The 26,836-nt window shown below is 44.1% G+C and overlaps 1 protein-coding gene across 1 annotated transcript; it reads right to left on the bottom strand.

The window, feature by feature from the left end:
* Positions 1 to 604: 604 nt before the first annotated feature.
* Positions 605 to 14,879, bottom strand: slc2a6 (solute carrier family 2 member 6). Its single transcript, XM_064949218.1, has 11 exons — positions 14,787 to 14,879; positions 14,512 to 14,665; positions 14,099 to 14,208; positions 6,694 to 6,790; positions 5,801 to 5,900; positions 5,476 to 5,687; positions 5,236 to 5,385; positions 2,680 to 2,788; positions 2,262 to 2,438; positions 1,984 to 2,129; positions 605 to 1,328 (listed from the first exon to the last, which is right to left on the bottom strand). Exons 1-11 carry the CDS (start codon positions 14,831 to 14,833, stop codon positions 1,167 to 1,169), a joined length of 1,464 nt encoding a protein of 487 aa, XP_064805290.1. The 5' UTR covers positions 14,834 to 14,879; the 3' UTR covers positions 605 to 1,166.
* Positions 14,880 to 26,836: the final 11,957 nt, after the last annotated feature.

Below are 26,836 nucleotides of genomic sequence, written 5' to 3'. Positions count from 1 at the left end.
TTTATAGACAATTTGTCTTACTGTGAACTAATGAACATCAAGACTTTTATAGAAACTTTTGTAACACTTTCCAGCTTAATGCAAGTCAACAATTCTTCATCTTAGGTCTTCTGAGATCTTTTGTTCGAGGCATGGTTCACATCAGGCAATGCTTCTTGTGAATAGCAAACTGAAATTTGTGAGTGTTTTTTTATAGGGCAAGGCAGCTCTAAACAACATCTCCAATCTCTTCTCATTGATTGGACTCCAGGTTAGCTCCTGACTCCAATTAGCTTTTGGAAAAGTCATTAGCCTAGGGGATCACATGCTTTTTCTAACCTACATTAAGAATGTTTAAATTATGTATTCAATATAGACAAGAAAAATACAATAATGTGTGTGTTATTAGTTTAACCACACTATGTTTGTATATTGTTGTGACTTAGATGAAGATCAGATCAAATTTGATGACCAAATCCAGGTATCTCCAAAGGGTTCACATACTTTTTCTTGCCACTGTAATTGTGTATGATCATCTTCACTTTTTTTTGTAAAAGGAATCGTCTCATTGCTGTTTGTGGAAGAAGGCAAAAGGGTAAGGGTGAGTTTGAATTGAATTGAGCCGTCTAATTCTGAAACTGGTTTATTTGTCTGTGTGTTACTTTGACAGTCTAACCTCCATTCCCAATGTTCAAATCTATAACCTTTTGTTACAGGTACATGAAGATGACAGGCAGACAATGGTATTTTCACATGTGTATGTTTTTTATTTTTATTTTTAATTTTACCTTATTTTTATTTTATTATTATTTTATAATAATATACCTTATTTTATAAGGCAAGTCAGTTAAGAACAAATTCTTATTTTCAATGACGTCCTAGGAACAGTGGGTTAACTGCCTTTTCAGGGGCAGAACGACAGATTTGTACCTCGTCAGCTCGGGGATTCGAACTTGCAACCTTTCGGTTACTAGTCCAACACTCTAACCACTAGTCCTTTTACAATTAAATATATGTATGAGTGATTAATACAATTATATCATTAAGATCCAAGAACAGTGCCTTTGTCCTTTAAAAAACATTTAAATCCTGGAATTGAACACCTGAATAAAATCAATTCATACAAATGACTGCTGACTCATGTTGATGAAGTCCACAATGCTCCAGTAAGCAACAGCAAAGAGGTGCTATGTGTCAATGATGGTGAAACTGCGTCCAGTCCGGAAATAGTTCTCAATCTCCTCCAGTGATCTGTTCCTGGTCTCAGGGACACACACGGCGGTGAAAATTATGTTCACCACACACACCACCGAGAAGAACAGGAACGGAACAAACAGTCCATAGGTCTCCTGTAGGAAACATGGACAACATCTCATTACAAGAGCTTTGTAACACAAAACCATTTTCTATTAGTCGTTGAATGTAGGATTGTAATTTGGGATGTTGTTTGGTGGTGAGTAATAATGTATAAGGGACAAGGATGAATATTTCACATTAACAACATACACGGATGGGATTAGATTAAGCTGTCCCAGGCTGAGCCGGGCTATGGCCCGTTACGTGACCGGTAATCTGCAGCTGCTCTATCATAATGTCAACAATGCAACAGTGCATCATTCAGATATATACATCTCTTTTCCATAAAATACAGGCTCTAATTTTAAAACTAGTTTTTCATTGGGAAGGCAGATAAAGCATTTGAATCAAAAGCAATCACTTTTGCATGTGAAAACACAGAATCATACTGAATCATACTTAACCAACTTCGCAGTTGGCCAGAACAGGCACCCAGCTCAAGCCCAGGAGGCAGCCCGGTTCCAAATTGAATGCAATAAATGCTAACCCAGATCCCCTCAAGTTCAGTTAAAGAGATGGGTAGGGAAATTACAGTCTTTGAATGTCATAGTAAGAGGATTTATGTTAATTGTAGTATGTTAAATATTTGTCATTAAAATGTACCCACACATTGGATTAGAAGTAAGAGTAATGGAGCAATGAACTCACCACCACATGAATAAAGACATGACTCAAGACAAAGGCAGTCAACCAGCTGACCCCCACACACAGGCCTGACGCGACCCCCCGTGCTCCCAGAGGCAAGATCTCAGACATCAGAAGCCAAGTGATTGGGCCCCATCCCATAGCATAACCTTGATGAGAAAGGAGCAGCACGGGCAAAAAAGATTACAGCAGGCCTATGTGAAACCACCCAAGTGTGTTGAGTGTGTTTGGGAAATTACGCATTAAACGTGTATTTCCTCAATCAAGACTCAGAATCTTACCAAATATAAAGACCATGGTGCTTATTAATGGGATGAGGGTGATGGTGTTGAAGGCAGCTTCCCCCTGCTGTGCTATGAGGTCTGTGGGGAGCACAGTACCAGTGAGGTTACCGGAGGGGCAGGGTGTGGTGTGGGAGTACATGTTCATTGTAAGGGTAGAGAGAAACATCAGGAACCCTGCAGAGGAAGAACAAGTGAACAGAAATTAAGTCAAATAAAAATGAAATGTTTTTATTTAAAAAATTCACGATAACAGTTACACTTATGGTACACTGGTTAAATCTGTAGGTCACTTCAGAAGGGCCTATTTGCAGAGCTCAGTGATGATTTTATGGCTTTACTCGTTTGAAAATCATGACTCAGGTCCCTGTCAGAGTACGGAACATGTTACTGTCACTTGGCCTACGAACGCACCCACCTGAGGTATAGAGGAGGGCTTTTCTTCCGGCCTTGTCCATCAAACTGGCAGCAATGACCACAGACAGCAGTCGAATTGCTCCCACCAGCGCAGCGTCATACTTAGGTTCCTAGATCAAAGTGGATGCATTTTTTTTCAACTGGCAAAGGTAATATAAAATGTCCTGGGTTATAAATGACAAGTTCTGTAACATCATGTTCTGTAACATCATTTTCTGTAACATCATGCTCTGTAACATCAAGGTACTGAAATAAAGGAGACATTTCCTGATCTAACAGATTGTGTCGTAAGCTCACCCCACAGCTTGAACAGATTGTGTCGTAAGCTCACCCCACAGCTTGAACAGATTGTGTCGTAAGCTCACCCCACAGCTTGAACAGATTGTGTCGTAAGCTCACCCCACAGCTTGAACAGATTGTGTCGTAAGCTCACCCCACAGCTTGAACAGATTGTGTCGTAAGCTCACCCCACAGCTTGAACAGATTGTGTCGTAAACTCACCCCACAGCTTGAACAGATTGTGTCGTAAACTCACCCCACAGCTTGAACAGATTGTGTCGTAAGCTCACCCCACAGCTTGAACAGATTGTGTCGTAAGCTCACCCCACAGCTTGAACAGATTGTGTCGTAAGCTCACCCCACAGCTTGAACAGATTGTGTCGTAAGCTCACCCCACAGCTTGAACAGATTGTGTCGTAAACTCACCCCACAGCTTGAACAGATTGTGTCGTAAGCTCACCCCACAGCTTGAACAGATTGTGTCGTAAGCTCACCCCACAGCTTGAACAGATTGTGTCGTAAGCTCACTCCACAGCTTGAACAGATTGTGTCGAAAGCTCACCCCACAGCTTGAACAGATTGTGTCGTAAGCTCACCCCACAGCTTGAACAGATTGTGTCGTAAGCTCACCCCACAGCTTGAACAGATTGTGTCGTAAGCTCACCCCACAGCTTGAACAGATTGTGTCGTAAGCTCACCCCACAGCTTGAACAGATTGTGTCGTAAACTCACCCCACAGCTTGAACAGATTGTGTCGTAAACTCACCCCACAGCTTGAACAGATTGTGTCGTAAGCTCACCCCACAGCTTGAACAGATTGTGTCGTAAACTCACCCCACAGCTTGAACAGATTGTGTCGTAAACTCACCCCACAGCTTGAACAGATTGTGTCGTAAGCTCACCCCACAGCTTGAACAGATTGTGTCGTAAGCTCACCCCACAGCTTGAACAGATTGTGTCGTAAACTCACTCCACAGCTTGAACAGATTGTGTCGTAAACTCACCCCACAGCTTGAACAGATTGTGTCGTAAACTCACCCCACAGCTTGAACAGATTGTGTCGTAAGCTCACCCCACAGCTTGAACAGATTGTGTCGTAAGCTCACCCCACAGCTTGAACAGATTGTGTCGTAAGCTCACCCCACAGCTTGAACAGATTGTGTCGTAAGCTCACCCCACAGCTTGAACAGATTGTGTCGTAAGCTCACCCCACAGCTTGAACAGATTGTGTCGTAAGCTCACCCCACAGCTTGAACAGATTGTGTCGTAAGCTCACCCCACAGCTTGAACAGATTGTGTCGTAAGCTCACCCCACAGCTTGAACAGATTGTGTCGTAAGCTCACCCCACAGCTTGAACAGATTGTGTCGTAAGCTCACCCCACAGCTTGAACAGATTGTGTCGTAAGCTCACCCCACAGCTTGAACAGATTGTGTCGTAAACTCACTCCACAGCTTGAACAGATTGTGTCGTAAGCTCACCCCACAGCTTGAACAGATTGTGTCGTAAGCTCACCCCACAGCTTGAACAGATTGTGTCGTAAGCTCACCCCACAGCTTGAACAGATTGTGTCGTAAGCTCACCCCACAGCTTGAACAGATTGTGTCGTAAGCTCACCCCACAGCTTGAACAGATTGTGTCGTAAGCTCACCCCACAGCTTGAACAGATTGTGTCGTAAGCTCACCCCACAGCTTGAGCAGATTGTGTCGTAAGCTCACCCCACAGCTTGAGCAGATTGTGTCGTAAGCTCACCCCACAGCTTGAGCAGATTGTGTCGTAAGCTCACCCCACAGCTTGAACAGATTGTGTCGTAAGCTCACCCCACAGCTCGAACAGATTGTGTCGTAAGCTCACCCCACAGCTTGAACAGATTGTGTCGTAAGCTCACCCCACAGCTTGAAATGTCTCTACTGGCGCACCCGAATTGAGAGCTTTTCTGTGGCGCAGCTGGTTAGTACGTTGTCAAATAGTTCGGATACGTGTGTTGGCGAGGCAGAGGGCACGAGACCAAGTACCGGTAAAGATGTGAGCAGGGAAGCAATACTGCTAAGCAGCACAATGCCTGTTACACTGATACAGTTTAACTTGATCCCACCTAATCCATTACCCTTTTTTCACAATCGTTCCAACCTGAACCAAACTGAGCTGGCTCAGATATTTCCAAATATTCCAGCAGTTTCAGAAACTATGGTAGATGCGTAACCAGACCAGCTCAGTGCAGCTTGGTTTGGCTCAGTAGTGTGAAAAGCCACATAGCAGGGAGACAAAAGACACGTACCAGGAAGACATCAGTCTTGTGGAAGATGGGCTCCAGATACACCAGGATGGGAGTTATGCCAGTCATCTGCTGAAGGAACCTCATCACTATGGAGATCAGGATGGGCTTGTAGTAAAATGGCGTTGTCAAATCAGACCACCTGATTCTCCCCTGGAGGAAAGGAGAAACACCAAATGTATTCAATCCGAACATCTACAGTAAGTCTTTGGAGGCAGACAAACCAAAGTACTGTCTGTGTACCTGAGACGAGATACTGAGTTCAATCCTGTTGAACTCTGTCATGAAGTCTGAGTCGGGCCCCCTCAGAAACTCCAGGGCCTTGCAGGCCTGCTCCTGTTTGCCACAGATGATGAGGTAGCGGGGAGAGTTGGGCATGAAGCACAGCAGCAGCAGCATGAGCAGAGCTGGGATCTCCCCCACCACAGCCAGCCACTGCCATGGAACCACCAGCCCTTCACCAAAAGCATACAAACTCAAAAATCTTAACAGCAACATAGACCTCCTGGATGGCCACCTACAGTATCTACCCATGTACAAGATGTGTCAGAGGGAGATTGGTTCTTACCAAGGGCATAGAGTGACAGGGCTCCGAACACAGCAGTGATTTGAGGGCACGATCCCAAAGCCCCCCTAACTTTGGGGTGGGATATCTCCGATATATACACCTGGAGCAGTGCAAGAGAAGAGAACACAACAACATTATCACTAATGTAAGGTGTGACAGTAAGCCCATAAGCCTGTTGTCTAGATGGGTTTATATTTCCTGGAGAGGGGATTTCAGGACACATCAATAGATCAGGTTAACCATAACATATTCTGAAGTCCACAGCAGTATCTAAATGGTCCAACTCTTTGTTATTGGATAAAGCATCAGAAGAGCACACAGTGGTATAAAGTACTTATGTAAAAAATACTTTAAAGAACTACTTAAGTACAGATACCCCCAAAAATGACTTAACTGTTTATATTTTTGACAACATTTACTTTACCACATTACTAAAGAAAATAACGTCATTTTTAATCAATACATTTTCTCTGACACCTAAAAATACTTGTTACATTTTGAATGCTTAGCAGTACGGGAAAATGTTCCATTTCACACACTTATCAAGAGAACAACCCTGGTCATCCCTACTGCCTCTGATCTGGCAGACTCACTAAACACAAATGCTTCACTTGTAAATTATGTCTAAGTTTTGGAGTGTGCCCCTGGCTATACATAAATAAATATAAAAACATAAAAATGGGTAATATAAGGAATTTACTTTTACTTTTGATACTTAAGTATATTTTAGCAATCCATTTACTTTTGATAGTAAAGTATATTTAAAACCAAATACCTTTAGACATTTACTCTAGTATTTTACTGGGTGACTTTTACTTGAGTCATTTTCTATTAAAGTATGACAATTGGGTACTTTTTCCACCACTGAGAGCACACAACATTATCAGACCTACAGGTATGGAAGCAGCAGTCATGCCACCAGCGATACCAGTCAGGAACCTGCCTAGGTGTAGCATCCAAGTAGCTTGTGCCCCTCCCATCACAATATACCTGTAAGGGTTGGAAGGAGGTATACAACAAATATTTTTATTTTTATCCAAACCACTTTGTTAATAATTACCTTATGATATAATGTGGCCTAATGAATTGGGGCTTTTCGTAAATACAATATCTAACAATTGCACAACAAAACCTAATACACACAATCTAGTAAAGGAATGGGATAAGAATATATAAGTATAAAATATATGGATGAGCAGTGACAGAGTGGCTCAGATGCAATAGATACTGGAGGATACAGTATACATTATACACATATGAGATGAGTAGTGCGAGATATGTAAACATTCTTATTATTAAAGTGACTAGTGTTCCATTTATTAAAGTGGCCAATGATATCAAGTCTGTAGGTAGGCAGCCGCTTCTCTGTGCTAGTGATGGCTGTTTAACAATCTGATAACCTTGAGATAGAAGCTGTTTTCAATCTCTCTGTCCCAGCTTTGATGCACCTGTTCTGATCTCGCATTATGGATGGAAGCGGGGTGAACAGACAGTGGTTCGGGTGGTTATTGCCCTTGATGATCTTTTTTGCCTTCCTGTGACATCGGGTGTTGTAGGTGTCCTGGAGGGCATGTAGTTTGCCCCCAGTGATGCGTTGTGCAGACCGCACCACCCTCTGGAGAGCCCTGCGGTTGTGAGCGGTGCAGTTGCTGTACCAGGCGGTGATACAGCCCGACAAGATGCTCTCAATCGTGCACCTGTAAAAGTTAGTGAGGGTTTTCGGTGACAAGCCACATTTTTTCAGCCTCCTGAGATTAAAGGGGCACTGTCTGTGTGGGTGGACCATTTCAGTTTGTTGGTGATATGTACACCGAGGAACTTAAAACTTTCCACCTTCTCCACTGCTGTCCCATCAATGTGGATAGGGGATGCTCCCTTTGCTGTTTCCTGAAGTCCACGATCATCTCTTTTGTTTTGCTGACATTGAGTGAGAGGTTATTCTCCTGACACCACACTACGAGGGTTCATCATTGTCCCCAGCTAGCCATGTTTACATGAAACAGAGTATGTTACAATCCCGGATATCTCTTTGGAAAGCAACTCTTTTTTTTGCAATAGTTTTTTATTGGTTTTTAAAAGTAGATATTAAGACAGTACATAATGTACAGCAACAACATAAATACAGCAACAAGCTACATTGATACCATCCTATGCAACAGCTGTAAGACAAAATATATATATTTTTAAATAATCAAAATTACATAATAATATACATACACATGATATATATATATATATATAAACTCATATATAAACGCACTGTCAACTGCGTTTATTTTAAGGAAACATAACATGTGCAAATATTTGTATGAACATGATAAGATTCAACAACTGAGACATAAACTGAACAAGTTCCACAGACATGTGACTAACAGAAATGGAATAATGTGTCCCTGAACAAAGGGGGGGTCAAAATCAAAAGTAACAGTCAGTATCTGGTGTGGCCACCAGCTTCATCAAGTACTGCAGTGCATCTACTCATGGACTGCACCAGATTTGCCAGTTCTTGCTGTGAGATGTTACCCAACTCTTCCACAAAGGCACTTGCAAGTTCCTGGACATTTCTGGGGGGAATGGCCCTGTCCCTAGCCCTCACCCTCCGATCCAACAGGTCCCAGACGTGCTCAATGGGATTGAGATCCGGGCTCTTCACTGGCCATGGCAGAACAATTGCATTCCTGTCTTGCAGGAAATCACACACAGAATGAGCAGTATGGCTTGTGGCACTGTCATGGAGGGTCATGTCAGGATGAGCTTGCAGGAAGGGTATCACATGAGGAAGGAGGATGTCTTCCCTGTAATGCACAGCATTGAGATTGCCTGCAATGACAACAAGCTCAGTCCGATGATTCTGTGACACACCACCCCATACCATGATAGACCCTCCACCTCCAAATCGATCCAGCTCCAGAGTACAGGCCTCGGTGTAATGCTCATTCCTTCAACAATAAACACGAATCAAACCATCACCCCTGGTGAGACAAAATTGTGACTCGTCAGTGAAGAGCACTTTTTGCCAGTCCTGTCTGGTCCAGCGACAGCGGGTTTGTGCCCAGTGATGTCTGGTGAGGACCTGCCTTTAATCAGGCCTATAAGGCCTCAATCCAGCCTCTCTCAGCACTGATGGAGGGATTGTGCATTCCTGGTGTAACTCAGGCAGTTGTTGTTGCCATCCTGTTACCTTTATTTTACGAGGCAAGTCAGTTAACAACAAATTCTTATTTTCAATGATGGCCTAGGAACAGTGGGTTAACTGCCTGTTCAGGGGCAGAACGACAGATTTGTACCTTGTCATCTCGGGGATTTGAACTTGCAACCTTTCGGTTACAAGTCCAACACTTTAACCACTGGGCTACCCTGTCGCCCCAGGTGTGATGTTCGGATGTACCAATCCTGTGCAGGTGTTGTTACACGTGGTCTGCCACTGCGAAGACGATCAATCAGCTGTCCGTCCTGTCTCCCTGGGGCGCTGTCTTAGGCGTCTCACAGTACGGACATTGCAATTTATTGCCCTGGCCACATTTGCAGTCCTCATGCCTCCTTGCAGCATGCCTAAGGCACGTTCACGCAGATGAGCAGGGACCCTGGGCATCTTTCTTCTGGTGTTTTTCAGTCAGTAGAAAGGCCTCTTTAGTGTCCTAAGTTTTCATAAATGTGACCTTAATTGCCTACCGTCTGTAAGCTGTTAGTGTCTTAACGACCGTTTCACAGGTGCATGTTCATTAATTGTTTATGGTTCATTGAGCAAGCATGGGAAACAGTGTTTAACCCATTATAATGAAGATCTATGAAGTTATTTGGATTTTTATGAATTATCTTTGAAAGACAGGGTCCTGAAAAAATAAATAAAAAAAGTTTATGTACACATTTTTGTCTGATATCACCTTCGGCTCTACGAACAGATCATCTCTGTGAATCAAAATAGCAGAGCCACAACATTTAGCATGAAACTTGGAATGGAATATCTATGAGAATCCTCCCAGTTTTCGTCTAGAATGATCCGTAATGCGAAAATGTGTTTCCTGTTTCCTGTTACTCTATATCTGCCTTTAATTTCTGTAAATGGGAAAATACCTTACTACATTTGAATGGATGGTTCAAATGCGTGTGTTCCAACTGACAAATTTAGCTACTGCCCTGCCTAGCCTATTTGGCAATGCCATAGTTAAGAGTAAGGACCTTTAAAACCGTTGAAACCTCTGCAAGGGGGACAGGGAGGTGGGGAGAGGAATACAAATAAATAAATAAAACAAAATAAATAAATAATAGTAATTATAATAAAACATTTAATTAAAAACATACATTCACATTGAGGAGAACTAGTATGAACAGTAACACCCCAGTACTGGCCTCTCCCCAAATGAGATGCTGCACTATCCCCTCCTACACACTTACACCACATACCGATAACAGCTTACCTAGAGAGACTGAGCCTCACCCGAACTATCCAAATACACACACACACACACACACACACACACACACACACACACACACACACACACACACACACACACACACACACACACACACACACACACACACACACACACACACACACACACACACACACACACACACACACACACACACACTTATTAGTGAATTCCTTGCCATATGGCATAACATACAAACTTTCAATGTACATTTTTATGTAATTTATAGTGTCTGAGAGTAAATATCTCAGTGTGGTTACCCTGTTACTTCTGTGTTCTGTAACACTTCAATTATGTTTTGTTAATTTAAGATAACCTCACATTACACAGTCAACAGGCTATTAAAAGGAGAGGAAACAAAACTCCCTTGAAAATATAACAATAACAAACAGATTTGAGTATACTGTAACGTGCCACAATTCACAATAGCCCTTTTCAAAATACCCAGTTCAACCAGCTCTTATTGCTAAAATAGCAGGGCTGTGCAGGTCAATAATTATACCATTAACTTGTATGCCCTCTAGTTAATTTAGTTGGTATGACATGTATAATGCGAAGATTTGTAGAAATGCCTCATGGCTACGGGCTTCACTGAGCTACATAATAACGGAGGGGAACTAAGAACTCGAACTAAAGCAATGAAAGTAGAGAGCCCATGATCTACAACGATAACTTAGATGTATAACTCCAAACTATGCAGGGGAAAGATAACAGCTATGGCTGCGTTACACCATGGATTAACGATACAGAAGCAAAAGACCAGCATTAAACCAAAAAAGGGAAACGCTTTGCTGTAAATTATACGTAAACTAATGGTTGCCTCAAAAAATGACAGCTAAACAAACTAGTGAGATCGTTAGATGTACACGATTTGCAATATATGCTCTACTATGTAGCCATCTAAGCAAAATAACAAGATTACTAAAGTATTATTTCACTTTTGGTCTAAGCATCATGAATATTAATGCTGATGTGCTCTTGTCCGAATTATCTGAGATTGAGAACAAGTGATGTCAGCTAAAGTTAGATAAAAAGGTCAGATCTGTAACATAAATGTTAGCTAACTAACTAATCTGGCATTAACATGGGCCATCATAATCAAAAATGATGATTACTGGGAAAACTCACATAATGTCATAGCTAGTTACCCATCTTCTCCAGGTGGAGTTACAGTCCCTTGCAGCGCAAGTAACCAGTCTGTAAACAGATCAACAACAGTAACGCCCATGCAGCTGGATGGCCCAGTTCAGTCCTTAAACTGGCTAGCATAGTTTACCTCCTGATTGCCATTCAGTCCTTAAACTGGCTAGCATAGTTTACCTCCTGATTGCCATTCAGTCCTTAAACTGGCTAGCATAGTTTACCTCCTGATTGCCATTCAGGCCTTAAACTGGCTAGCATAGTTTACCTCCTGATTGCCAAATAGCCCGTTGCTTCCTAGCTTGGTTTGTTAGGCTAAAATGTCACCCAACATTAGAAAGAGAACTGAATTACTGTTGTGTTCGATCTACACTTGTGTGTCAAATTCTTCAGAATGAAACCCTTAGCTCGCGCTGGATCTGAGATGCTTTTCCGAACGCCATCTGGGGTTGTTATCCTCAAATCCACAGGGTACCACAGGGCATAACAAATTCCCTCACAGCCCCTGATCATAACCCCCTGCTTGGTAACCGCTTGAGTGTAGTCAGGGTAGATTCGAATCCAAATGTGGATATCACTTGTTTGACCTCGGCTGCTTTGCGGAGGATTTCTTCTTTCTCTTGGTAGTAGTGGCATTTTATCAGGAATGCTTGTGGTGGCTGGTCATCTCCCGGTCTCTCTCGTAGAGCGCGGTCTAGCAGTGGGGGTTTATCCAGGCCGAGTGCCAATTGTAGCATCTCTGCCATGAACTCTGTAGTGCGCTTGCCATCCTCTTGTCTCGCTCTCACACCTGCCACACGTAAATTCGTATGACGGGATAAAGCCTCCAAATTGTAGTTGTTCTCTTGAAGTTACTTGATTTCCTTTTTTCATTTGGAGAACATGCCTTTCCAGCGTGGTGATCGAGTCTGAGTGGCCATTAGCCGCTGTCTCCAGGCTGGTCATGTGGTCATCCTCTCTCAGCTGGCTAACCTGAATGTGTAGCTCTGCCAACTGCATCTCTGCATTTTCGTCCATTTTGTCAATGAATTCCTGCTTAATTTCTGTTAATGCCTGTAGAATACTTTCTTGTCCATTCGCCTCGGATGTGTATTATGAGGATTCTGTGTTATGCACTATAGCCCGTTACCATATATGTGATTAAATATTATCTGCTGTTGGCTTGTGTGGATGTATGTACGTGTTATGCAACATAGCTGACTTGAAACATTGTTAACAGTTTTAGGGCCATGGGCCTTTCTCATGATGGAAAAATACAGAATAACATGAAGACAGGACCTGTGCAATGAGTTGAGGGGGGCACATTCAGAAAGTAGTGTTGTGAGAACAAACGGTCTTTTGTTAGATAACAGGAGCCAGGTGCGAGATAACGGTATCGAGAATGAGCGCATGGATATTCTTACATTCACAGCAACAGTTACATCTATCAACAGGAGCACCCGGGGGCCGGGACCAGCTTTACGCCAACAATCAACGATAGGCTGGGTGAGTATAAACCACGCCCAGTCTCTACTCTGACAGGCCGGCTCGGAAGCAGGAACTATTTCTGTCAGAGTATATTTATAATATCTTTGTCAAGAACAAGTCAGTTCTCTGTTTGCCCTGCGAGGTGGGACAGAGAGCCCGTATATACAAAAATTGCATTTACCACTTATTGCTTAGCTAATAAAAAATACATAGTATACAATCGGTGTCATACTTATCCTGATACCAGATTCGAATTGATGCAACCCTGACAGTATTGTTCAGCCATTGGTGTAGCCTCATGGTCCTTGGCTATGATAGCTGGTCTGTTAGCATTAGCCTTGGGCTGATTCTTGGGGTTGGTGCATGGCATCGTCGACAAGACGTGAAAGTAAGGTATTTTGATCAAAATTACAAAATGCCCATGTTTTGGAACAAACCAATCAAATATTTAAATGTTCTAGTGAGGAGCTCAGAAAAGTACGTCTCACATGGCGCCGCTCCACACTTGAGCCTTTGGAAAGCAAATATTGCCCTGATTTTGTTGACTTTTTTAACTTAGGGATTGAACATTAACGAGTAGTATACAGTACTAGGATGCGGTGGGTGGTGGGCACGCATCCGAAGCCTCACCAGAAGACCGCTCCGGCACCCTCAACTCCGGCAGCGTTGTTTTGGGTCAGCTTCTGGAATCAGTTCAAATGGGTCCGCTTTGGGAAAGTGGTATTCCTGGTCGTAGTGCTGGTTGTGATGGTAAGTTGACGTCTCTCTGGTTGGATCTAGCCTGTTCAGTGGAAGTTTTCAGCTCCTCTCTCAGCTGGCTAACCTGAATTTGTAGCTCTGCCAACTGCATCTCTGCATTTTCGTCCATTTTGTCAATGAATTCCTGCTTAATTTCAGTTAATTCTATTCAATAGTTCTTCCCGGCTGTATGTAATAACACGTAAGGTTTTCTGGGCTAACAATGTAAGAAATAATACATTAAAAAAACAATACTGCACATTTTTTTAAGGATTAGAAGCGATGCTGCCATCTCTATCGGCGCCATCTTGGTAGTAGTGTATATGAGTATTCAGACCCCTTCCCCTTTTCCACATTTTGTTACATTACAGCCTTATTCTAAATTGGATTACATTACTTTCTTTCCCCTCATCAATCTACACTTAATGACAAAGTAATCTATTTGTTCCTTGTTCTTTCAGTAAATAACCAGAAAATGTATATTTCCATCCAGAACATGTGTACATAGCTTACGTACCCTACTGTTGAGGGGACTGCTGACACCATGATGCTCAACTTCCGGCCAATCAGGTCATTCAGAAGCATGGCACCAAGTCCTCCTGCTGCTGCCCCCAGTGTGAAAATAGACTAATAAAAGAAACAGTCACTGCACAGTCAAATAGGGACATGCTTAAAACTAAAGAGGAATGTTTCAGGACATAGTGCTACTTACACTTACATCTCACACTTTATACTGAATGGGTCAAGTATATGGATTGTCTGATTGACTTGACAATATAGCTGTACTTTTATTTAAAAAAATATATATATACATTATCATTGAGTTAAGGCATTATCTTATTGGCTGTCATCGGACAACATTATCTTAATGAAGGAGACACTGAATGAATGGGAAGACATCTGTTGTTTTTCCCGCTCTGTCTCACTCACCCCAAACCAGGCTATCTGTTCTGTGTCCATTCTCAATTGGGGGTTATCACTGTTTTTGAGTTGAGGGATCACTGGGGAGGGGTACACCAAGGCATAGCCGAAATTGAAATTCCCCAAAACAGCAGAAAAAACAGCGAGGTACAGCCTGGCATTGCTGTGAATGAAAAAAGGAAGTAATACGAATAAACAACTTCTTTTATTTTAAATAGCATTTGGTCAGAATCTCTGACGGCTTTGATAGAAAGCAGCACATAAATTATATGATTGTAGCCTACCTTGTGCGCGATGTGGGCTTGATTATTAGCGGTGTTTTCTCGTCCATTTTCCTTGTAGCAACCTGTACGAATAAGTCTTAAACTAGTTCTATTGTCATTTAACATGCTGAAAGTGAAACTAGAGTTTTGCAATCACAACCAATTCCATTGTGTCATCATAGGAAGGAGAACATAAATCCCCAGTCTGTGGGAAAGTGTACACTTGTGTGTCATATGATCATAATTCCTTGGTTGAGCAACAGACCTAAACATGTGAAAGGTTGTCTTATCTCATATAGCACACACATTGTTCAGTCACTACAGACTTGTCATTTACCAACAAATTATTTTTGTTTTTGTTTTAGGGTGTAGATGAGCTTTAATATAGCAGATAGATTATAGCTTCCATCAATGTAATTGTTATGAACTTGAGTGAAGACCCAAACGCGGCTTTAACAGAAAACAGAGTTCTTTAATAAAAAACAGGAATGGCATAAATCCTCTTCCAACGTAGTCAATGGAACAAAAGAACGTAGTATAATGCAGGTTGCACCTGCCATGCAGACTCCGACAGGACAGGACAAGGTGGAAGCAAACGAGACGACAGCTTGCTTCTGGCATCAAAAAACACAAACAAGAATCAGACACTGAAAGTAGCAGGAACAGAGAAAGAAATAGAGACCTAATCAGAGGGGGAAGAGAGAACAGGTGGGGAAAGAGAGAATGAGCTAGTTAGGGGAAATATAGAACAGCTGAGGGATGAGAGACAGAGAAGGTAACCTAAAAAGACCAGCAGAGAGAGAGAATGAAGAGAAAGGACAGGAACAGACATAACAAGACATGACAGTACCCCCACTCACCGAGCGCCTCCTGGCGCACTCGAGGAGGAAACCTGGCGGCAACGGAGGAAATCATCGATCAGCGAACGGTCCAGCACGTCCCGAGAGGGAACCCAACTCCTCTCCTCAGGACCGTACCCCTCCCAATCCACTAGGTACTGATGACCACGGCCCCGAGGGCGCATGTCCAAAATCTTACGAACCCTGTAGATGGGTGCGCCCTCGACAAGGATGGGGGGGGGGGACGAGCGGGGGCGCGAAGAACGGGCTTAACACAGGAGACATGGAAGACCGGGTGAACGCGACGAAGATAGCGGGAGAAGAAGTCGCACTGCGACAGGATTAATGACCTGGGAAATACGGAACGGACCAATGAACCGCGGGGCCAACTTGCGAGAAGCTGTCTTAAGGGGAAGGTTCTGAGTGGAGAGCCATACTCTCTGACCGCAACAATATCTAGGACTCTTGGTCCTACGCTTATTAGCGGCCCTCACAGTCTGCGCCCTGTTACGGCAAAGTGCCGACCTGACCCCCTTCCAGGTGCGCTCGCAACGCTGGACAAAAGCCTGAGCGGAGGGGACGCAGGACTCGGCGAGCTGAGATGAGAACAGCGGAGGCTGGTACCCGAGGCTACACTGAAAAGGGGATAGACCGGTAGCAGACGAGGGAAGCGAGTTGTGGGCGTACTCTGCCCAGGGAGCTGTTCTGACCAAGACGCAGGGTTACGAAAAGAAAGACTGCGTAAAATGCGACCAACAGTCTGATTGGCCCGTTCGGCTTGACCGTTAGACTGGGGATGAAAGCCGGACGAGAGACTGACGGAAGCCCCAATCAAACGGCAAAACTCCCTCCAAAATTGAGACGTGAACTGCGGGCCTCTGTCGGAAACGACGTCAGACGGAAGGCCATGAATTCGGAAAACATTTTCGATAATGATCTGAGCCGTCTCCTTAGCAGAAGGGAGCTTATCGAGAGGAATGAAATGAGCCGCCTTAGAGAATCTATCGACAACCGTAAGAATAACTGTCCTCCCCGCTGATGAAGGCAGTCCGGTGATAAAATCTAAAGCGATGTGAGACCACGGTCGAGAGGGAATGGGAAGCGGTCTGAGACGGCCGGCAGGAGGAGAGTTCCCAGATTTAGTCTGCGCGCAGACCGAACAAGCGGCGACAAATCGACGCGCGTCACGTTCCCGAGTGGGCCACCAGAAACGCTGGCGAATGGAAGCGAGCGTACCCCGAAGGCCGGGGTGGCCGGCTAACTTGGCAGAGTGGGTCCACTGAAGAACGGCCGGACGAGTAGGAACGGGAACGAACAGAAGGTTCCTAGGACAAGCTCGCGGCGACGGAGTGTGAGCGAGTGCTTGCTTTACCTGCCTCTCAATTCCCCAGACAGTCAACCCGACAACACGCCCCTCAGGGAGAATCCCATCGGGGTCGGTGGAGACCTCAGAAGAACTGAAGAGACGAGATAAAGCATCAGGTTTGGTGTTTTTTGAGCCCGGACGATAAGAAATAACAAACTCGAAACGAGCGAAAAACAGAGCCCAACGAGCCTGACGCGCATTAAGTCGTTTGGCTGAACGGATGTACTCAAGGTTCCTATGGTCAGTCCAAACGACAAAAGGAACGGTCGCCCCCTCCAACCACTGTCGCCATTCGCCTAGGGCTAAGCGGATGGCGAGCAGTTCGCGATTACCAACATCATAGTTACGTTCTGACGGCGATAAGCGATGAGAGAAAAACGCGCAAGGATGGACCTTGCCGTCAGAGAGAGAGCGCTGAGAAAGAATGGCTCCCACGCCCACCTCTGACGCGTCAACCTCAACAACAAACTGTCTAGAGATGTCAGGTGTAACAAGAATAGGTGCGGATGTAAAACGATTCTTAAGAAGATCAAAAGCTCCCTGGGCGGAAACGGACCACTTAAAGCATGTCTTAACAGAAGTAAGGGCTGTGAGAGGAGCTGCCACCTGACCGAAATTACGGATGAAACGACGGTAGAAATTAGCGAAGCCCAGAAAGCGCTGCAGCTCGACGCGTGACTTAGGAACGGGCCAATCAATGACAGCCTGGACCTTAGCGGGATCCATCTTAATGCCCTCAGCGGAAATAACGGAACCGAGAAAAGGGACAGAGGCGGCATGAAAAGTGCACTTCTCAGCCTTCACATAAAGACAGTTCTCCAAAAGGCGCTGGAGGACGCGTCGCACGTGCTGAACATGAATCGAGAGAGACGGTGAAAAAATCAGGATATCATCCATGTAAACGAAAACAAAAATGTTCAGCATGTCTCTCAGGACGTCATTAACTAGTGCCTGAAAGACAGCTGGAGCGTTAACGAGGCCGAAAGGAAGAACCCGGTATTCAAAGTGCCCTAACGGAGTGTTAAACGCCGTCTTCCACTCGTCCCCTCCCTGATGCGCACGAGATGGTAGGCGTTACGAAGGTCCAATTTGGTGAAAAACCTGGCTCCCTGCAGGATCTCGAAGGCTGAAGACATAAGAGGAAGCGGATAACGATTCTTAACTGTTATGTCATTCAGCCCTCGATAATCCACGCATGGGCGCAGGGACCCGTCCTTCTTCTGAACAAAAAGAACCCCGCGCCGGCGGGGGAGGAGGAGGAGACTATGGTACCGGCGTCGAGCGAAACCGACAAATAATCCTCGAGAGCCTTACGTTCGGGAGCCGACAGAGAGTATAATCTACCCCGGGGGAGTAGTTCCCGGAAGGAGATCAATACTACAGTCATACGACCGGTGTGGAGGGAGAGAAGTGGCCTTGGAACGACTGAACACCGTGCGCAGATCGTGATACTCCTCCGGCACCCCTGTCAAATCGCCAGGCTCCTCCTGTGAAGAAGAGACAGAGGAAACAGGAGGGATAGCAGACATTAAACAGGTTACATGACAAGAAACATTCCAGGATAGGATAGTATTACTAGACCAATTAATAGAAGGGTTATGGCGCACTAGCCAGGGATGACCCAAAACAACAGGTGTAAAAGGTGAACGAAAAATTAAAAAAGAAATGGTTTCGCTATGATTACCAGAGACAGTGAGGGTTAAAGGCAGCGTCTCACGCTGAATCTTGGGGAGAGAACTACCATCTAAAGCGAACAAGGCCCTGGGCTCCCTAACTGTCTGAGAGGAATGTCATGTTCCCGAGCCCAGGTCTCGTCCATAAAACAGCCCTCCGCCCCAGAGTCTATCAAGGCACTGCAGGAAGCAGATGAACCGGGCCAGCGGAGATGGACCGGAAAGGTAGTGCGTGATCCAGAAGGAGAGGCCTGAGTAGTTGCGCTCACCAGTAGCCCTCCTCTTACTGATGAGCTCTGGCCCTTTACTGGACATGAGGTGACAAAATGACCAGCGGAGCCGCAGTAGAGACAGAGGCGATTGGTGATTCTCCGTTCCCTCTCCTTGGCCGAGATGCGAATACCCCCAGCTGCATAGGCTCAGCATCCGAGCCGGCGGGGGAGGGTGGCAGTGATGCGGCAGGTGGCAGTGATGTGGAGAGGGGAGCAACGGAGAACGTGAGCTCCTTTCCACGAGCTCGGCGACGAAGATCAAACCGTCGCTCTATGCGAATAGCGAGAGCTATTAAGGAGTCCAGACTGGAAGGAACCTCCCGGGAGAGGATCTCATCCTTAACCTCGCCTCCCAGACTGCCGTGCCCCACTCACGCGCCCGTCCGGTAAGGAGAGAAATGACGTAGGCGATGCGGGCTGCGCTCCTGGAGTAAGTGTTGGGCTGGAGAGAGAACACCACATCACACTGAGTGAGGAATGAGCGGCACTCAGTGGGCTCCCCAGAGTAACACGGCGGGTTGTTGATCCTGGGCTCCGGAGACTCGGAAACCCTGGAAGTGGGCGGTGGATCGAGGTGGAGTTGGTGAACCCGTCTTGTGAGGTCGGAGACTTGGACGGCCAGGGTCTCAACGGCATGTTGAGCAGCAGACAATTCCTCCTCGTGTCTGCCTAGCATCGCTCCCTGGATCTCGACGGCGGAGTGAAAAGGGTCCGGAGCCGCTGGGTCCATTCTTGGTCTGATTCTTCTGTTATGAACTTGAGTGAAGACCCAAACGCGGCTTTAACAGAAAACAGAGTTCTTTAATAAAAAACAGGAATGGCATAAATCCTCTTCCAACGTAGTCAATGGAACAAAAGAACGTAGTATAATGCAGGTTGCACCTGCCATGCAGACTCCGACAGGACAGGACAAGGTGGAAGCAAACGAGACGACAGCTTGCTTCTGGCATCAAAAAACACAAACAAGAATCAGACACTGAAAGTAGCAGGAACAGAGAAAGAAATAGAGACCTAATCAGAGGGGGAAGAGAGAACAGGTGGGGAAAGAGAGAATGAGCTAGTTAGGGGAAATATAGAACAGCTGAGGGATGAGAGACAGAGAAGGTAACCTAAAAAGACCAGCAGAGAGAGAGAATGAAGAGAAAGGACAGGAACAGACATAACAAGACATGACAGTAATTGTCTGCATCATATATTTTCTTTGTAAATATATATATATATTTTTTCTCTTTATAAATAATAATAATATGGGGCGCCAGTGAGCACCACATGGAGTAGACAACTACCTTCTCCACACCCCTGCTTACATTTGATTTAAGTTCTACTTTGCCCGACCAAAATGTTACAATGAGCAACTCCATGAGAAACAAGGCCAAGGGAAAACTAATTAATCAAAAAACAGAAATGAAAGACGGCAAAGTCCCCACCACAGCACAAGACGAGGATGGCGATGCTTGCGTTAGCCTGGCCGTAATTGCTAGCATGGCTAACCCTGACTCGGAGCCCTCACCGACTATTATATTAGCAGCTATCAAGAAAATGGAAGAGAACATGAACACTCGATTTAATCATCTTGACTCATCCTTACAGTCAGTACAAGCCTCCCTGGCTGAACATACAACCCGCATTATTGATCTGGAAGGAAACGCAGGTGACCACGAGACACGCATCGCCACCCTCGAGGGACAGTATGAAGAGCTACGAACAGCAAACAAAGCTATGAAACTCAAGCTAATTGACCTTGAGGGACGTTCAATGCGTTCAAATATCGAAATCACAGGCTTGGAAGAAAAAATTGAGAAGGGCAGACCAACACAGTTCTTGGCAGTATTTATACCAAAACTGTTAGGGATTGACCATTTCCCCCAAGGCCGAAAGTGGCTCTCCGCTGCGCTGCCCGCATCATGATTGCCAAAATACACCACGGCCCCGAGAGGGAAAAGATTCTGCGCCTGTCCCGCCAGCAATTCCCCATATCCTTCAACGGAGCTCGGGTTAACATATACCCAGACTACACTGCTGAGGTAACCAAGTAGCGCCAGGCCTTTGATGGAGCTCGGAAGAAGCTCAGAGATGCAGGAATCAGATATGGCCTCCTCTTCCCTGCTTGGCTGATTCTTACCCATGGTACGGTAGAGAAGGTGTTTTAAAAACCACAGGATGCCGAGTCTTTCATTGACAGGATCACTTCTATAGCCACTAACGCCTAGGACCATTAGGGCCGGCCAGAGCAGCTGTTCACAGTGATCGGTAGGCCTGTTTATCCCACCGTTTTCAGATATAACAGTGCTGTCATAGTCCTCTAGGCGGGTAAACTGCACCTGACCGATTTCCCTGTTTCAGAAGGGACATATTGACAACATTGTTTGGCTCAATTCAGTTATTTTATAAGAGCAATTGTTATAGACATAAGAGTGAGGGGGCCCAGTCGGACCACCTGAAGGTACACTAATTTAGTTTCACTATACATTGGTTAGCAAACCTATGTCTCCCTGTAGTGTCCAGCAGTTCCACAATGTTTATGTGGGAATGTATATTCCACTTCGTTTGGGGAAGTGGACGGGGGAGGGAGGTGGAGAATGTTTTTCATTTGTCCTTTGCTCTTTACATGTTGCGCCAACCCTACTGTTACAATTATAATATATTTGAGGACCAAATAATTATTTCTTATGACTACTGGTAATTACTTCTTCACATTACCCTTCTTTCGTGGAATGTACAAGGTTTGAGAACAAATTTGAATAGAGGAAAAGTTTTCTCACATTTGAAATCTTTATCTGGAGATATTGTGTTTCTACGAAAAACTCACATGAAGCATACAGAGCAACGGAGATTAAAATGTAGTTGGGTTTCACAGATTTATCAATCAACTTTTTCATCCAAGACTAGGAGGTGTAGCCATATTATTTTGAAAAACTGTCCCATTCAAACATATTTCAACTATAAGCGACCACAATGGCCGCTTTATTATAGTAATAGGCCACATTCTATCACGACATGTAACATTTATAAAACTTTATGCACCGAACCTTGATGAACCAGGGTTATTTTGGAATGTCTTCAGTCTCTTACCAGATTTATCAACCACACATTTAATTACAGGCAGAGATTTTAACTGCATTTTGGATCATTATATGGATAGGCTTCCTACTCGCCCGACCACTTCACTGAATTCCACTACTGTCTTGAATAATTTAATTGGAACAATGAACCTTGTCGATATGTGGAGATTACAACACCCTACGGATAAGGATGATTCTTTCTTCTCACATGTGCATAAATCATACACAAGAATGTACTACTTTTTAAACAGGCTCTAAATTGACATCTAACGTCACCTATAATATAATAACTTCCGATCACAGTCCCATTTTATTACAAATGGATTTCGGCAGAACAAGGCCTCAATTCAGTTGGCGATTTAATCCAACATTACTCAATGATGAACAATTTCACCAACAAACAGCCAATTTAATTACGGACTATATGTCTCAGAATGATACTGCTGATGTATCCGACTCGACTTTGTGGGAAGCATTTAAGGCTGTTATATGTGGGCATATAATATATGAGGCTACCATGAAAAAATGTAGGCAGAGAAGATTATTAGAAATTGAGGCCCAGCTCCTGGTGCTTGAGAGAGTCTATATGGAACCGCCCTTATCTTCCAAGTTGAATGACATAATAAAACTCAAATATGAATACAATACTATTCTCTCTAACCAAGTAAACACGATGCTATTAAAGATTAAACAAAAACACTTAGAGTTGGCTGACAAACCGGATGAACTACTGGCATGCCAGCTGAGAGGTATACAGGCCAATAGAGCTATTCATATAATTACATCTAGTACAGGAGCTGTTACTACAGACCCAAAAGAAATGAATGCATGTTTCACAAAGTGTTATCAAGACCTCTACACCTGCAGATACCGCACTGCAGATACCGCGAAAATGTCTGATTTCCTCCAATCCCTTTCCCTACCTAATTTATGCGGTGCTGCTCAAATGGAGCTAAATGCAGAGATAACTTTAGAAGAGGTTGTTTCTGCAGTATGTAGCTGATGTTCTGAAGGAGCTGCAAAATCTGCACCCCTACAAATCAGATGGGCTAGACAATCTGGACCCTCTCTTTCTAAAATTATCCCCCGAAATTGTTGCAACCTCTATTACTAGCCTGTTCAACCTCTCTTTTCTATCGCCTGAGATCCCCAAAGATTGGAAAGCTGCCATGGTCATCCCCCTCTTCAAAGGGGGAGACACTCTAGACCCAAACTGCTACAGACCTATATCTATTCTACCCTGCCTTTCTAAGGTCTTCGAAAGCCAAGTTAACAAACAGATCACCGACTTTCAAATCCCACCGTACCTTCTCCGCTATGCAATCTGGTTTCCGAGCTGGTCATGGGTGCACCTCAGCCATGCTCAAGGTCCTAAACGATATCATAACCGCCATCGATAAGAGACAATACTGTGCAGCTGTATTCATCGACCTGGCCAAGGCCTTTCGACACCGTCAATCACCATATTCTTATCGGCAGACTCAACAGCCTTGATTTCCCAAATGACTGCCTCGTCTGGTTCACCAACTACTTCTCAGACAGAGTTCAGTGTGTCAAATCGGAGGGCCTGTTGTCCGGACCTCTGGAAGTCTCTATGGGGGTGCCACAGGATTCAATTCTTGGGCCGACTCTTTTCTCTGTATACATCAATGATGTCGCTCTTGCTGCTGATGATTCTCTGATCCACCTCTATGCAGATGACACCATTTTGTATACTTCTGGCCCTTCTTAAGACAATGTGTTATCTAACCTCCAGATGAGCTTCAATGCCATACAACTCTCCTTCCGGGGCCTCCAACTGCTCTTAAATGCAACTAAAACTAAATGCATGCTCTTCAACCGATCGCTGCCCACACCTGCCTGCCCGTCCGTCCAGCATCACTACTCTGGACGGTTCTGACTTAGAATATGTGGACAACTACAAATACCTGGGTGTCTGTTTAGACTGTAAACTCTCCTTCCAGACTCATTTTAAGCATCTCCAATCCAAAATTAAATCAGCTTCCTATTTCGCAACAAAGCATTCTTCATTCATGCTGCCAAACATACCCTTGTAAAACTGACTATCCTACCGATCCTAGACTTCAGCGATGTAATTTACAAAATAGCCTCCAACACTCTACTCAGCAAATTGGATGCAGTCTATCACAGCACCATGCATTTTGTCACCAAAGCCCCATTACTACCCACCACTACAACCTGTATGCTCTTGTTGGCTCCTCCTCACTTCATATTTGTCGCAAAACCCACTGGCTCCAGGTCATCTATAGGTGAAGCCCCACCTTATCTCAGCTCACTGGTCACTTTAGCAGCACCCACACGTAGCACGCGCTCCAGCAGATATATCTCACTGGTCACCCCGAAAGCCAATTCCCACTTTGGCCGCCTTTCCTTCCAGTTCTCTGCTGCCAATAACTGGAACAAACTGCAAAAATCACTGAAGCTGGAGACTCATATCTCTCTCACTAGCTTTAAGCACCAGCTGTCAGAGCAGCTCACAGATCACTGCACCTGTACATAGCCCATCTGTAAATAGCCCATCCAACTACCTCATCCCCATACTGTTATTTATTTTGCTCCTTTGCACCCCAGTATCTCTACATGCACACTCCCCTTCTGCACATCTATCACTCCAGTGTTTAATTGCTATATTGTAATTATTTCACCACAATGGCCTATTTATTGCCTTTACCTCCCTTATCCTACCTCATTTGCACACACTGTATATAGACCTTTTCTATTGTATTATTGACTGCATGTTTGTTTATTCCCATGTGTAACTGTGTTGTTTGTGTTGCACTGCTTTGCTTTATCTTGGCCAGGTCGCAGTTGTAAATGAGAACTTGTTCTCAACTAGCCTACCTGGTTAAATACAGGTGAAATAAAAATTGTTCCTTCCCTAATGAAAAAGCGGCTGGCCCTGGCGGCTTTGGTATCGAGTTTTACAAAGCTTACTCAGAAAAGGTTACTCCTCTTATGTTAAGGGTGTTTAAACACTCAATTGAAACTCACAGACTCCCAGAATCTCTATACTCCGCTAATATCTCCCTAATATTAATGAAAGATAAAGAAGAAACAGATCCATCTTCATATCGTCCTATTGCCCTCCTCGGATGCGATCAAGGTTTTTACTAAATTACTCGCGAACAGACTAAATAAATGTATTTCGACTATAGTTCATCATGAGGGACCAAACTGGTTTGATCGCAGGCAGATTTTCATTTTCCAACGTTAGGCAACTGGTGAATATCATGTATTCCAAACATGACAAAGATTCTAAAGTTGCAATACTTGCACTTGACGCTCAAAAAGCATTTGACCAAGTGGAATGGAACTACATCCTGACAGTAATAAATGAGTTTGGTCTGGCTAGAGTTTTGTCTCTTGGGTTGAAATAATATATGCGTGCCCGACGGCTTCAGTTCTCACTGATTACAATAAATCACCTCCGTTTTCACTTCAACGTTCCTGCCGCCAGGGATGCCCCTTGAGTCCATTGCTATTCGCCATTGCTATGGAACCCCTAGCTATCAGGGTCAGAAGCCATCCTACCATTGTTCCGCTAAACATAGGAAAGGTTGATCACAGCATCTTGACCTATGTGGATGATATCATCCTTTTCGTCTCACGCCCCGAAGAGTCACTTCCACCACTGTTGGAGCTCATTGAATCATTTAGAGAACTCTATGGATACACCAAAAACTGGGATAAAAGCGAATTTATGCCTTTTAAAGATGACTTAAACCCAGAGTTCCTTAAACATATTCATTTTAAAGTCACAGAAGACAAAATTAAATATTTAGGGGTTGTCATCCCTAAGGACCCTAAATTGATTTATAAATTGAACTACCTCGACATGATAGAGAAGTTGAAGCATAACATTGAGATCTGGAGAGTGTTGCCTCTATCTATGACTGGCCGTGTTAATGCTATTAAAATGGTTACACTCCCTAGATTCCTGTATCTCTTCAGAATCTGCCTATATTGTTTGAGTAAAGCTTTTTTTAAATCCTTGGATTCTATTACCTTGCCTTTTGTGTGGGGATGCAAAGTACACCCTATCTATAAAAAACATCAAATCAAGCCCAAAGAATTAGGGGGCCTGAGTCTGCCAAATATTCAGCATTATTATTGGGCAGCAAATGCTAGAGCACTGGTTTATTAGCAGGATGCATACCCTGGCGTGATGGATCCCTCCACCCCTTCATGGCTCACTATTGAACAAGATATACACAACACCTCTCTTCCAGCACTTCTCTTTTCATCAGCTAAATCCCATACATGTATTCCTGGCAATAACTTTCTGCAAAAAATGCATTAAAAACTTGGTATCAAATAAGGAAAATATTTGGTCTCCCAGAGACCTCTGTCTGTACACCTATTTGCCATAACCATGCTTTCTTCCCCTCACTAACTGACAACACGTTTTATGCTGGAAGAGAAAGGGCATTACTACTATTGCAGACCTTTACATCAATAATATTTTTAAGTGCTTTTTTAAGTGCTTCTCAGATATATACAGCTTTAACCTCAAACCAGCCCTGGACACTGCAGTTTTAGGCAGGTCACCTCATCTAACAACTTTAACCCACTGGGAACAGATACAAAATGGCATGGATATTGCAAAAATAAACATTTTAAGCCTTTGGAATAAGGAGACAGTACCTGTTTTTAAAACCTGGTTAGCTGAAATCACCAGCTTGCTACATGTAGAAAGGATTCCACAAGATATCTCTGGCAGATCTAGTACAATTTGAACTCAGAAGTTTACATACACCTCAGCCAAATACATTTCAACTCAATTAGTATTTGGTAGCATTGCCTTTAAATTGTTTAACTTGGGTCAAATGTTTCTGGTA

The sequence above is a fragment of the Oncorhynchus masou genome, chromosome 1, assembly GCF_036934945.1.
Source record: "Oncorhynchus masou masou isolate Uvic2021 chromosome 1, UVic_Omas_1.1, whole genome shotgun sequence".
NCBI classification, from domain to species: domain Eukaryota; kingdom Metazoa; phylum Chordata; class Actinopteri; order Salmoniformes; family Salmonidae; genus Oncorhynchus; species Oncorhynchus masou.
Note: the sequence above shows the minus strand (reverse complement) of the source record. Positions and strands in the feature narration are given on the sequence as shown.

Excerpts from the sequence above, each read along its gene's own strand:
- slc2a6 (XM_064949218.1), bottom strand. The coding sequence starts at position 14,833 with ATGGACGAGAAAACACCGCTAATAATCAAGCCCACATCGCGCACAAG. Across the intron at positions 6,791-14,098 it reads GCAGTCCCCTCAACAGTAGG|GTATATTGTGATGGGAGGGG; the intron begins GTACGTAAGCTA and ends CAACCCTTACAG. Across the intron at positions 5,386-5,475 it reads AACTCAGTATCTCGTCTCAG|GGGAGAATCAGGTGGTCTGA; the intron begins GTACACAGACAG and ends CCTTTCCTCCAG.